Source organism: Cololabis saira, chromosome 8, assembly GCF_033807715.1.
Source record: "Cololabis saira isolate AMF1-May2022 chromosome 8, fColSai1.1, whole genome shotgun sequence".
Classification (NCBI taxonomy): domain Eukaryota; kingdom Metazoa; phylum Chordata; class Actinopteri; order Beloniformes; family Belonidae; genus Cololabis; species Cololabis saira.
Window position 1 is genome coordinate 46,020,661 of NC_084594.1, and position 14,193 is coordinate 46,034,853.

The 14,193-nt window shown below is 43.9% G+C and overlaps 1 protein-coding gene across 4 annotated transcripts in view; it reads left to right on the plus strand.

Moving 5' to 3' along the window:
* Positions 1-2,310: 2,310 nt before the first annotated feature.
* ralgapb (Ral GTPase activating protein non-catalytic subunit beta) overlaps positions 2,311-14,193 on the plus strand; it is a 71,758-nt gene continuing 59,875 nt past the window's right edge. For 3 of the 4 annotated variants that reach the window (XR_009782999.1, XR_009783000.1, XM_061728133.1), the window contains exons 1-2: positions 4,178-4,349; positions 4,437-4,639. Coding sequence is in view for 1 of the 4 variants with exons in the window: in XM_061728133.1 (XP_061584117.1) it covers positions 4,194-4,349; positions 4,437-4,639 (359 nt within the window). In the remaining 3 variants the exon portion in view is untranslated. Of the gene's footprint in view, positions 2,440-4,177; positions 4,350-4,436; positions 4,640-14,193 lie in introns of those variants that run through there. The other variant, XR_009783001.1, reaches the window with a different exon arrangement.

A 14,193-nucleotide genomic window follows, 5' to 3' on the forward strand; every position in this document is an offset into this window, starting at 1 on the left:
AATTATTAAAATTTTTGCGATATTGACCTTTCATTTTTTTTTAAAATTTCCATTTGACTTTGGACGCTTGTTGCTAGGCGACAGATTATCGTAGAGACATCGTACAAATGTTCCCCGACTCGGCACGCTGTGGCCGTCAACATATTCAAATTTCATGAAGCTGGGATTTAAGGAAATTTTATGTCAAAATCCATGCCAAATGGCCCCATTCATTCGGATGGGATTTTTTTACCACGGTGAAACAAAAACCTATCCATTAATGTAGCCTGAACCGCAACGTGCACCCATGCATGGCATACATCGTTAGATGCGTCTCCATGATGCCTCGATGGGCATTACTTTTTTCAGTCAAAAGTGTCACCGTGGGGGGCGCTAGACGCCAAAAAGCGCACACCTTTAATAACTATTGGGAGCACAGGAATGAATGCAATACAACTGTAAACACCTCAAACTGACATAGAACCACCCCGAACACAACCACTACAGCCCTAAACCAAAGCAGCTGGAGGGGTCGAATGGGCCGTAGGGCATGCCCATGTCAAAATTTCGTGAAATTTTCTAGTTATTATTATTATTCTTATTATTCCGCACTTTTTTTCGTCCATTAATACGGCCCGAACCGCAATGTGCACCCATGCATGGCATACATCGTTGGATGCGTCTCCATCGTGATTCGATGGGCATTACTTTTCTCAGTAATAGGGGTTACCATGGCAACGCTAGTTGCTAAAAAGCAAAAAAAAAGGCGAAAATTCCCGCGCTTATTGCTCGGCCGAACTTTATCGTAGAGACATCGTTCAAACTTTGAAACACTCGGCCCGATAGTCTTTAAAGGACCATACAACTTCATCATTCTAGTTATTACGGTTTTTGCGATATTTAACTTTCAATTTAAAAAAAAAATCACTTTTATTTTGGACGCTTGTTGCTAGGCAACGGTTTATCGTACAGACATCATTACAACATTGACCAACCCGGGACGCTTTGTACTGCAACATATTTTAGTCTCGTCATGCTTGCTATTACGGTTTTTGAGATATTCCACATTGTTCATTTTGATGCTAACGGAACTTCGGATGCTTGTTGCGCGGCAACGCGGTATCGCAGAGACTTGGTTCCAACGTTAAAAGACTCAGGTTGATGTGGACTACAACATACTGAGGTCTCATTACGCTGTCGTTTACAGCTTTTGAGATATTAAAGCCAAATTGTCCCATTCTATCCTATGGGGCTTGTTACCATGGCAACAAAAACCAATGCATTTGTATGGGGGACCATGTGAATAAACAATCTGTTAATGCTGCCCGAACCGGAATGTGCACCCATGCATGGCATATATCGTTGGATGCGTCTCCATCGTGCCTCGATGGGCATTACTTTTCTCAGTCAAAAGTGTTACCGTGGCAACGCTAGATGCCATAAAGCAAAAAAAAAGGCAAAAATTCAGACGCTTATTGCTCGGTCGAACTTTATCGTAGAGACATCGTTCAAACTTTCAAACACTCGGCCCGATTGGCACTAACGGGCCGTACAAGCTCATTATGCCAATTATTAAAATTTTTGCGATATTGACCTTTCATTTTTTTTTTAAATTTCCATTTGACTTTGGACGCTTGTTGCTAGGCGACAGATTATCGTAGAGACATCGTACAAATGTTCCCCGACTCGGCACGCTGTGGCCGTCAACATATTCAAATTTCATGAAGCTGGGATTTAAGGAAATTTTATGTCAAAATCCATGCCAAATGGCCCCATTCATTCGGATGGGATTTTTTTACCACGGTGAAACAAAAACCTATCCATTAATGTAGCCTGAACCGCAACGTGCACCCATGCATGGCATACATCGTTAGATGCGTCTCCATGTTGCCTCGATGGGCATTACTTTTTTCAGTCAAAAGTGTCACCGTGGGGGGCGCTAGACGCCAAAAAGCGCACACCTTTAATAACTATTGGGAGCACAGGAATGAATGCAATACAACTGTAAACACCTCAAACTGACATAGAACCACCCCGAACACAACCACTACAGCCCTAAACCAAAGCAGCTGGAGGGGTCGAATGGGCCGTAGGGCATGCCCATGTCAAAATTTCGTGAAATTTTCTAGTTATTGATTATTATTGGTTTGTTTTGTATTCACTACTGTTTCATGTTCGAAATAAAATTTCAATTCAATTCAATTGAATGTATGTGTCCAGAGATGAGTGTACCTGCAGGGATCTGTTGTGAGTACAGACCTGCAGCCTGTTGACTGTAAACGCCTGGAAACGCCTGCCAGTCCCAGCTCAGGGACACAGGGAGGTCTACTGGTCCCAGTAGGAGGTCAGAGGGAGGACTGGGAGGACACTGGTCCCAGTAGGAGGTCAGAAGGAGGACTGGGAGGACACTGGTCCCAGTAGGAGGTCAGAGGGAGGACTGGGAGAGACTCACCTGCACAGGTACAAACCTCACTCTCAGACCATCTGCTGCTTTTCTATATACACTTTAATGAACCCGCCTTCCTTCCTCCTCTTAAACTTTCACCTTTATTTTCTTCTTTTCAATCACCAATTTAGCTAAAAACAGCTCATAATACAAAATATTGTGTTTAAAGAGGCTTTTCATCAGAAGAACAACCACTTTTAATCTGGTTTCTTAAAACTAATAATCTGGTGGTAGTGGGTTTCATTTGACAAACACAACATTTGAAGATCAACATCTAACTTTTTTTTCCTCCCTGTCATTATCTAACAAAAATGAAGGGCAACAAACAAACTGGGCAATGCTAAGTACGTCCCTACCGCTTTCACAGGGTTTGAGGGTAAAAGTTGCAGCCAGTTGTTGTTAATCATCCACCCTGATTCATTTGTTTCCACCTGTCTGCTAAACGCTTGCTGCCTTTTTACCTGCCAGTGTTTATGTAATAATTGCTCGGGGGTTCATGTTCTGGGTCTTTGGAAAGATCCTAGAGACAACTTCTGTTGTAATAGACACTATATAAATAAAATTGAATTGAATTGAATTGAAAAAAAAGGATCTATTTTTACAAGAAAGAATTTACTGAGAATGAACCAGATCATTAGATGCAGCTTTAACAGATTTACCATACAGATCATTTTCTTTTGTTAGAATAGAAACATTCAGTATTTTAGGCAATAACCAATCCTACAGATCTGCCCAGAAGGTATTAGCAAATAAATAAAATAAATGTTCAGTCGTTTCAGGAACACTTATCCAGTCCTACCCCTGAATCTACATACATTTTTACATATAATAAGACGAGTTTCAATAAGCTTACTTATAAAACACCCATACCAACTTTAATAACTGCTCAATATAGTGATATAATACTCAATTATATATAAATATAGTCAAAATCAAAACAAATCAAAGCACATAAAAGAAAACAAAACAAACACTGAGCATTTAGTTGTGCTACTATGTATGTATGTAATAATAGAACTAATTATAATGCATAATATTACATTAATAATATTACTTAACTATAATACTACAATATAATAGAGAACAATAGACAGCAATGATATAACAATATACCTGAATAACTATATAAGAGTAGATATGATATATATATATACTGGTTCATATATTTACCTCCTGTTATATACATAAAAATTACTATAAATCTATATATCGACATATCTACATATAACTATTTATCAATATATATCAATAGAGATATAGATACACAAATACTGTACGTATAATACAACTCAATATATCCATTTACATACCTATATATAACATATCTATATCCATAATATAAATCTTTATATTTACATATATTAATAAATGTACATATCTACATGTTTATTCGCATCTGTATTTTGAATAGAATGTTTCTTTGTATCTTTTTTTAAATGGTGATATGTTTTGACTTTGTTTTAGCTCCATGTTCAGGCCGTTCCACAGTTTCATCCGTAGGTCGACATACAGAGACACAGTTACCATGGCGACGCCTGCACAGGGAGCCTGTCCCCTCTCTTGGCTTTTCCCACATGACTTTCTGTTTTTTATTTCTTTTCTAAAGTAATAGCAGTTATATTTATTTATTTGGTATTCTTTATTGAGATTGTATTGGACTAATACAAAGACCCATCACAATCAATGGCTTTTCTTTTCAAAATCTGATGTTATTGTATTAAATGCTGCTGTGATAAACTCCAGGACTCCTCCAGGTGTTCAGGTGGCCATGGACCAATCCCTGGCCAAAGGTCCGGGTCATGTCAGCGTGCTCAGTTGTTTCCCACAATCTGTGGGCAGAGAAGTGGCCGTTGCCGTGGTAACACACCTGGGAGCAGAGCTGGGGAACCCCAACACCCCCAGTCTGCTCTGTACGGACATCCAGGTGAGCTCCACCCGGGTGGAAACACACGTCCAGTCAGGTAGGGATCTGTACACCTGGACCACAGAGTAGGGTTGTGTTTGTGTGCAGGTGAAGTGGACGATGGAAGTCCTCTGTTACGGCCTCACTCTGCCGCTGGACAGAGACACGGTCAAACTCTGTGTGGACATCTACACGGATTGGCTGATGGCTCTGGTTTCTCCGAGAAGGTCCACCCCTCCACCGGTCAGCAGAGACCCCAACCAGTACGTCCAGAGGATCCTCCGACACCTGAGCCTGCTGTTCCTGCCCAGGTACGCTGTCTCATCTAGACCTGAACCTAACCTGATCCTGGACCTGGACCTGGACCTGGACCTGGACCTGGACCTGGACCTGGCCCCAAACCCAGATCTGGCCCGCTGATCCTAAACAATAATAATAATAATTAAAGCTGCAAGCAGCGATGAACGGGCCCTCGCACTCACGGCCACTGCCCCCCATAAGCATATCAGAAAAGACACCACCCACGACTCTCTATGTCAAACCATTCCAAAGTTATAGCAGAAAATCGGGACAACCAATCAGAAGAAGGGGCGGGGCTAATTAAGGCCAACGAAGCTTAAGAACTCATTACAGAGTCCCATGACACCACCCACGACCTCCTATGTCAAACCATTAAAAAGTTAAAGCAGAAAAAAGGGAGAACCAATCAGAAGAAGGGGCGGGGCTAATTCATGCCAATGAAGGTCAAGGACTCCATACAGAATCTGATGACACCACCCACGACTCTTTATGTCAAACCATTCAAAAGTTATAGCAGAAAATCGGGACAACCAATCAGAAGAAGAGGCGGGGCTAATTCTGGCCAATGAAGGTCAAGGACTCCATAAAGAATCTGATGACACCACCCAGGACTCTCTATGTCAAACCATTCCAAAGTTATAGCAGAAAATCGGGACAACCAATCAGAAGAAGGGGCGGGGCTAATTAAGGCCAACGAAGCTTAAGAACTCATTACAGAGTCCCATGACACCACCCACGACATCCTATGTCAAACCATTCAAAAGTTATGGCAGAGAAAAGTATTCTCGGGGGCGCTGTTGAGCCGTTAGGCCACGCCCATTAATGCAAACCATGAAATATCAAATGTATCGCCAGGCCTGGCTTGCATGCAAAATTTGGTGACTATCAAATATGGACCAATCAGATGAAGGGGGGGCGCGCCTTTTGGCGTCTAGCGTCGCCATGGTAACACTTTTGAAAGAGAAAAGTAATGCGTGGTGTCGCAGGATGGAGACGCACATTTTGATGTATAACACACCTGGGTGCACGTTACGGTTCGGGCCGTATTAATTGCCGAAGGAATGGCATAAATTTAGCCAAAATTACACAATTAATTCAAAATGGCCGACTTCCTGTTCGGTTTCGGCCATGGCTCCAAGAGACTTTTCTTTAAGTTGTGCCATGCTACACGTGTGTAGCGATTTTCGTGCATGTACGTCAAACCGTATCGTGGGGCTTGAGGCACAAAGTTTTCCGGGGGGCGCTGTTCAGCCATTTTGCCACGCCCATTAATGCAAACCATGAAATATCAAATTTATCGCCAGGCCCTGCTTGCATGCCAAATTTGGTGCCTTTTGGGGAACTATCAAATATGGACCAATCAGATGAAGGGGGGGCACGCTTGTTGGCGTCTAGCGTCGCCACGGTAACACTTTTGAAAGAGAAAAGTAATGCGCGTAGTCGCAGGATAGAGACGCACATTTTGATGTATAACACATCTGGGTTCATGATACGGTTCGGGCCGTATTCATTCTCGAAGGAATGGCATATATTGCTCCAAAATTACGTGATTCATTCAGAATGTTCAAAATGGCCGACTTCCTGTTCGGTTTCGACCATGGTGCCAAGAGACTTTTCTGTAAGTTGCAACATGATACAGGTGTGTACCGACTTTCGTTCATGTACGTCAAACCGTATTATGGGGCTTGAGGCGCAAAGTTTTTTCTGTCTGAACCAATCAGATGAAGGGTGGGCGCGCCTTTTGGCGTCTAGCGTCGCCACGGTAACACTTTTGAAAGAGAAAAGTAATGCGTGTAGTCGCAGGATGGAGACGCACATTTTGATGTATAACACATTTGGGGACACGTTACGGTTCGGGCTGAATTAACTGCCGAAGGAATGGCATAAATTTCGCCAAAATGACACGATTAATTCAAAATGGCCGACATCCTGTTCGGTTTCGGGCTTGACCCCAAGAGACTTTTCTTTTAGTTGTGACATGATACAGGTGTGTAGCGATTTTCGTGCATGTACGTCAAACCGTATTGTGGGGCTTGAGGCACAAAGTTTTCAAGGGGGCGCTGTTGAGCCATTTTGCCACGCCCATTAATGCAAACCATTAAATACAAAATTTTTCGCCAGGCCTGGCTTGCATGCCAAATTTGGTGCCTTTTGGGGAACTATCAAATATGGACCAATCAGATGAAGGGGGGGTGCGCTTGTTGGCGTCTAGCGTCGACACGGTAACACTTTGGAAAGAGAAAAGTAATGCGTGTAGTCGCAGGATGGAGACGCACATTTTGATGTATAACACACCTGGGTGCACGATACGGTTCGGGCTGAATTAACTCTCGAAGGAATGGCATAAATTGCTCCAAAATTACACGATTAATGCAGAATGTTCAAAATGGCTGACTTCCTGTTCGGTTTCGGCCATGGCGCCAAGAGACTTTTCTTTTAGTTGCGACATGATATAGGTGTGTACCGATTTTCGTTCATGTACGTCAAAGCGTATTATGGGGCTTGAGGCGCAAAGTTTTTTCTGTCTGAACCAATCAGATGAAGGGTGGGCACGCTATTTGGCGTCTAGCGTCGCCACGGTAACGCTTTCGAAAGAGAAAAGTAATGCGTGGGGTCGGAGGATGGAGACGCACATTTTGATGTATAACACACTTGGGGGAACGTTACGGTTCGGGCTGAATTAACTTTCGAAGGAATGGCATAAATTTCGCCAAAATGACACGACTAATTCAAAATGGCTGACATCCTGTTCGGTTTCGGGCATGACCCCAAGAGACTTTTGTTTAAGTTGTCCCATGATACAGGTGTGTACCGATTTTCGTGCATGTATGTCAAACCGTATCGTGGGGCTTGAGGCACAAAGTTTTCTAGGGGGCGCTGTTGAGCCATTTTGCCACGCCCATTAATGCAAACCTTTAAATATCAAATTTTTCGCCAGGCCTGACTTGGGTGCAAAATTTGGTGACTTTTTGGGCATGTTAAGGGGGGCAAAAAGGCCTTCACTTTGTCAGGAAAATAATAATAATAATTAAAGCTGCAAGCAGCGATGAACGGGCCCTCGCACTCACGTCCACCGCCCCCCATAAGCATATCAGAAATGACACCACCCATGACTCTCTATGTCAAACCATTCAAAAGTTATAGCAGAAAAAAGGAACAACCAATCAGAAGACGGGGCAGGGCTAATTCAGGCCAATGAAGGTCAAGGACTCCATACAGAGTCTGATGACACCACCCACGACTCTCTATGTCAAACCATTCAAAAGTTATAGCAGAAAATAGGGACAAACAATCAGAAGAAGGGGCGGGGCTAATTCAGGCCAATGAAGGTCAAGGACTCCATAAAGAATCTGATGACACCAGCCACGACTCTCTATGTCAAACCATTCCAAAGTTATAGCAGAAAATCGGGACAACCAATCAGAAGAAGGGGCGGGGCTAATTAAGGCCAACGAAGCTTAAGAACTCATTACAGAGTCCCATGACACCACCCACAACTTCCTATGTCAAACCATTCAAAAGTTATGGCAGAGAAAAGTATTCTAGGGGGCGCTGTTGAGCCGTTAGGCAACGCCCATTAATGCAAACCATGAAATATCAAATTTATCGCCAAGTCTGTCTTGCATGCAAAATTTGGTGGCTTTTGGAGAACTATCAAATATGGACCAATCAGATTTCAACATGGCCGACTTCCTGTTCGGTTTCGGCCATGGCTCCAAGAGAATTTTCTTTAAGTTGTGCCATGATACAGGTGTGTAGCGATTTTCGTGCATGTACCTCAAACCGTATTGTGGGGCTTGAGGCACAAAGTTTTCAAGGGGGCGCTTTTGAGCCATTTTACCACGCCCATTAATGCAAACCATGAAATATCAAATTTATCGCCAGGCCTGGCTTGCATGCCAAATTTGGTGCCTTTTGGGGAACTATCAAATATGGACCAATCAGATGAAGGGGAGGTGCGCTTGTTGGTGTCTAGCGTCGCCACGGTAACACTTTTGAAAGGGAAAAGTAATGCGTTTAGTCGCAGGATGGAGACGCACATTTTGATGTATAACACACCTGGGTGCACGTTATGGTTCGGGCTGAATTAATTCTCGAAGGAATGGCATATATTGCTCCAAAATTACAGGATTAATTCAGAATGTTCAAAATGGCCGACTTCCTGTTCCGTTTCGGCCATAGCGCCAAGAGACTTTTCTTTAAGTTGCGACATGATACAGGTGTGTACCGATTTTCGTTCATGTACGTCAAAACGTATTATGGGGCTTGAGGCGCAAAGTTTTTTCTGTCTGAACCAATCAGATGAAGGGTGGGCGCGCTTTTTGGCGTCTAGCGTCGCCACGGTAACGCTTATGAAAGAGAAAAGTAATGCGTGATGTCGCAGGATGGAGACGCACATTTTGATGTATAACACACTTGGGGGCACGTTACGGTTCGGGCTGAATTAACTTTCGAAGGAATGGCATAAATTTCGCCAAAATGACACGATTAATTCAAAATGGCCGACATCCTGTTCGGTTTCGGGCATGACGCCAAGAGACTTTTCTTTAAGTTGCCCCATGATACAGGTGTGCACCGATTTTCGTGCATGTACGTCAAACCGTATCGTGGGGCTTGAGGCACAAAGTTTTCAAGGGGGCGCTGTTGAGCCATTTTGCCACGCCCATTAATGCAAACCATTAAATATCAAATTTTTCGCCAGACCTGACTTGGGTGCAAAATTTGGTGACTTTTTGGGCATGTTAAGGGGGGCAAAAAGGCCATCACTTTGTCAGAAGAAAAAAAAAAATAATAATAAAAATTCCTGCAAATACAATAGGGCCTTCGCACTGCAAGTGCTCGGGCCCTAATTAAAGCTGCAAGCAGCGATGAACGGGCCCTCGCACTCATGGCCACCGCCCCTCATTAGCATATCAGAAATGACACCACCCACGACTTCCTATGTCAAACCATTCAAAAGTTATAGCAGAAAAAAGGGACAACCAATCAGAAGAAGGGGCGGGGCTAATTCAGGCCAATGAAGGTCAAGGACTCCATAGGCTACAGAATCTGATGACACCTCCCCCGACTCTCTATGTCAAACCATTCCAAAGTTATAGCAGAAAATCGGGACAACCAATCAGAAGAAGGGGCGGGGCTAATTAAGGCCAACGAAGCTTAAGAACTCATTACAGAGTCCCATGACATCACCCACAACTTCCTATGTCAAACCATTCAAAAGTTATAGCAGAAAAAAGGGACAACCAATCAGAAGAAGGGGCGGGGCTAATTAAGGCCAACGAAGCTTAAGAACTCAGTACAAAGTCTCATGACACCACCCACGACTTCCTATGTCAAACCATTAAAAAGTTATAGCAGAAAAAAGGGACAACCAATCAGAAGAAGAGGCGGGGCTAATTCTGGCCAATGAAGGTCAAGGACTCCATAAAGAATCTGATGACACCACCCAGGACTCTCTATGTCAAACCATTCCAATGTTATAGCAGAAAATCGGGACAACCAATCAGAAGAAGGGGCGGGGCTAATTAAGGCCAACGAAGCTTAAGGACTCATTACAGAGTCCCATGACACCACCCACAACTTCCTATGTCAAACCATTCAAAAGTTATGGCAGAGAAAAGTATTCTAGGGGGCGCTGTTGAGCCGTTAGGCCACGCCCATTAATGCAAACCATGAAATATCAAATTTATCGCCAAGTCTGGCTTGCATGCAAAATTTGTTGACTTTTGGAGAACTATCAAATATGGACCAATCACATGAAGGGGGGGCGCGCCTTTTGGCGTCTAGCGTCGCCACGGTAATACTTTTGAAAGAGAAAAGTAATGCGCGTAGTCGCAGGATGGAGACGCATATTTTGATGTATAACACATCTGGGTGCACGTTACGGTTCGGGCTGAATTAACTGCAGAAGGAATGGCATAAATTTCGCCAAAATGACACGATTAATTCAAAATGGCCGACATCCTGTTCGGTTTCGGGCATGACCCCAAGAGACTTTTGTTTAAGTTGCGCTATGATACAGGTGTGTACCGATTTTCGTGCATGTACGTCTAACCGTATTGTGTGGCTTGAGGCACAAAGTTTTCAAGGGGGCGCTGTTGAGCCATTTTGCCACGCCCATTAATGCAAACCATGAAATATCAAATTTATCGCCAGGCCTGACTTGCATGCCAAATTTGGTGCCTTTTGGGGAACTATCAAATATGGACCAATCAGATGAAGGGGGGGTGCGCTTGTTGGCGTCTAGCGTCACCACGGTAACACTTTTGAAAGAGAAAAGTAATGCGTGTAGTCGCAGGATGGAGATGCACATTTTGATGTATAACACACCTGGGTTCACGATACGGTTCGGGCTGAATTAATTCTCGAAGGAATGGCATATATTGTTCCAAAATTACGCGATTAATTCAGAATGTTCAAAATGGCTGACTTCCTGTTCGGTTTCGGCCATGGCGCCAAGAGACTTTTCTTTAAGTTGCGACATGATACAGGAGTGTACCGATTTTCGTTCATGTACGTCAAAGCGTATTATGGGGCTTGAGGCGCAAAGTTTTTTCTGTCTGAACCAATCAGATGAAGGGTGGGCACGCTTTTTGGCGTCTAGCGTCGCCACGGTAACGCTTTTGAAAGAGAAAAGTAATGCGTGGGGTCGGAGGATGGAGACGCATGTTTTGATGTATAACACACTTGGGGGAACGTTACGGTTCGGGCTGAATTAACTTTCGAAGGAATGGCATAAATTTCGCCAAAATGACACGACTAATTCAAAATGGCCGACTTCCTGTTCGGTTTAGGGCATGACGCCAAGAGACTTTTCTTTCAGTTGTGCCATGATACAGGTGTGTACCGATTTTCGTGCATGTACGTCAAACCGTATCGTGGGGCTTGAGGCACAAAGTTTTCAAGGGGGCGCTGTTGAGCCATTTTGCCACGCCCATTAATGTAAACCATTAAATATCAAATTTTTCGCCAGGCCTGACTTGCGTGCAAAATTTGGTGACTTTTTGGGCACGTTTAGGGGGGCAAAAAGGCCCTCCTTTCGTCAGAAGAACGAAAAAAGAAAGAAAAAAAAAAAAAAAATTCCTACAGATACAATAGGGCCTTCGCACTGAAGGTGCTCGGGCCCTAATAAAAATTCCTGCAAATACAATAGGGCCTTCGCACTGAAGGTGCTCGGGCCCTAATAATAATAATAATAATTAAAGCTGCAAGCAGCGATGAACGGGCCCTCGCACTCACGTCCCCCGCCCCCCATAAGCATATCAGAAATGACACCACCCACGACTCTCTATGTCAACCCATTCAAAAGTTATAGCAGAAAAAAGGAACAACCAATCAGAGGAAGGGGCGGGGCTAATTCAGGCCAATGAAGGTCAAGGACTCATTACAGAGTCCCATGACACCACCCACAACTTCCTATGTCAAACCATTCAAAAGTTATGGCAGAGAAAAGTATTCTAGGGGGCGCTGTTGAGCCGTTAGGCCACGCCCATTAATGCAAACCATTAAATATCAAATGTATCACCAGGCCTGGCTTGCATGCAAAATTTGGTGACTTTTGGAGAACTATCAAATATGGACCAATCAGATGAAGGGGACGAGCGCTTTTTCACGTCTAGCGTCGCCACGGTAACACTTTTGAAAGAGAAAAGTAATGTGCGTCGTCGCAGGAAAGAGACGCACATCTTGATGTAAAAAAAACACAAAATTTGCTTACAAAAATGTCACCATCCCGCCAGGCTCGAACTCCCAACCACCGGCACCAAAGATCGCAATGATCTGGTTGAGCTATATCTCAGCTGATACCTGACTTTGACTTACTGGCTTAGGAGAGGCCAAGATAGCGATATAATTTCTGGAACTTTTTTTTCCCTAATTTTTTAAATATTTGTAAGGTATAAATATTAGTAAAACACTACTATTTTATTATTACTTTTTCTGTAACCATTCCACCGAGGTTCTAACCGGGCTGAGCACGGGACTATTTCTAACGTCACCACATTACAACAGCTGATTGGTCGGGGGGCGGGGCCGTCATCACCCTACTCGCCACTGATTGGTCGGGGGGCAGGGCCGTCATCACCCTACTCGCCACTGATTGGTCGGGGGGCGGGGCCGGCAGACTTTTGAATCAGGAAGCGGGAGTCAAACCATTAAAAAGTTATAGCAGAAAAAAGGGACAACCAATCAGAAGAAGGGGCGGGGCTAATTAAGGCCAACGAAGCTTAAGGACTCATTACTGAGTCCCATGACACCACCCACAACTTCCTATGTCAAACCATTCAAAAGTTATGGCAGAGAAAAGTATTCTAGGGGGCGCTGTTGAGCCGTTAGGCCACGCCCATTAATGCAAACCATGAAATATCAAATTTATCGCCAAGTCTGACTTGCATGCAAAATTTGATTACTTTTGGAGAACTATCAAATATGGACCAATCAGATGAAGGGGACGAGCGCTTTTTCACGTCTAGCGTCGCCACGGTAACACTTTTGAAAGAGAAAAGTAATGTGCGTCGTCGCAGGAAAGAGACGCACATCTTGATGTAAAAAAAACACAAAATTTGCTTACAAAAATGTCACCATCCTGCCAGGCTCGAACTCCCAACCACCGGCACCAAAGATCGCAATGATCTGGTTGAGCTATATCTCATCTGATGCCTGACTTTGACTTACTGGCTTAGGAGAGGCCAAGATAGCGATATAATATCTGGAACTTTTTTTCCCTAATTTTTTTAATATTTGTAAGGTATAAATATTAGTAAAACACTACTATTTTATTATTACTTTTTCTGTAACCATTCCACCGAGGTTCTAACCGGGCTGAGCACGGGACTATTTCTGACGTCACCACATTACAACAGCTGATCGGTCGGGGGGCGGGGCCGTCATCACCCTACTCGCCACTGATTGGTCGGGGGGCGGGGCCGGCAGACGTTTGAATCAGGAAGCGGGAGTCAAACCATTAAAAAGTTATAGCAGAAAAAAGGGACAACCAATCAGAAGAAGGGGCGGGGCTAATTAAGACCAACGAAGCTTAAGGACTCATTACAGAGTCCCATGACACCACCCACAACTTCCTATGTCAAACCATTCAAAAGTTATGGCAGATAAAAGTATTCTAGGGGGCGCTGTTGAGCCGTTAGGCCACGCCCATTAATGCAAACCATGAAATATCAAATTTATCGCCTGGCTTGTCTGGCTTGCATGCAAATTTTGGTGACTTTTGGAGAACTATCAAATATGGACCGATCACATGAAGGGGGGGCGCGCCTTTTGGCGTCTAGCGTCGCCACGGTAACACTTTTGAAAGAGAAAAGTAATGCGTGGTGTCGCAGGATGTAGACGCACATTTTGATGTATAACACACCTGGGTGCACGTTACGGTTCGGGCTGAATTAACTGCCGAAGGAATGGCATAAATTTCGCCAAAATGACACAATTTATTCGAAATGGCCGACATCCTGTTCGGTTTCGGCCATGGCTCCAAGAGACTTTTCTTTAAGTTGTGCCATGATACAGGTGTGTAGCGATTTTCGTGCATGTACGTCAAACCGTATTGTGGGGC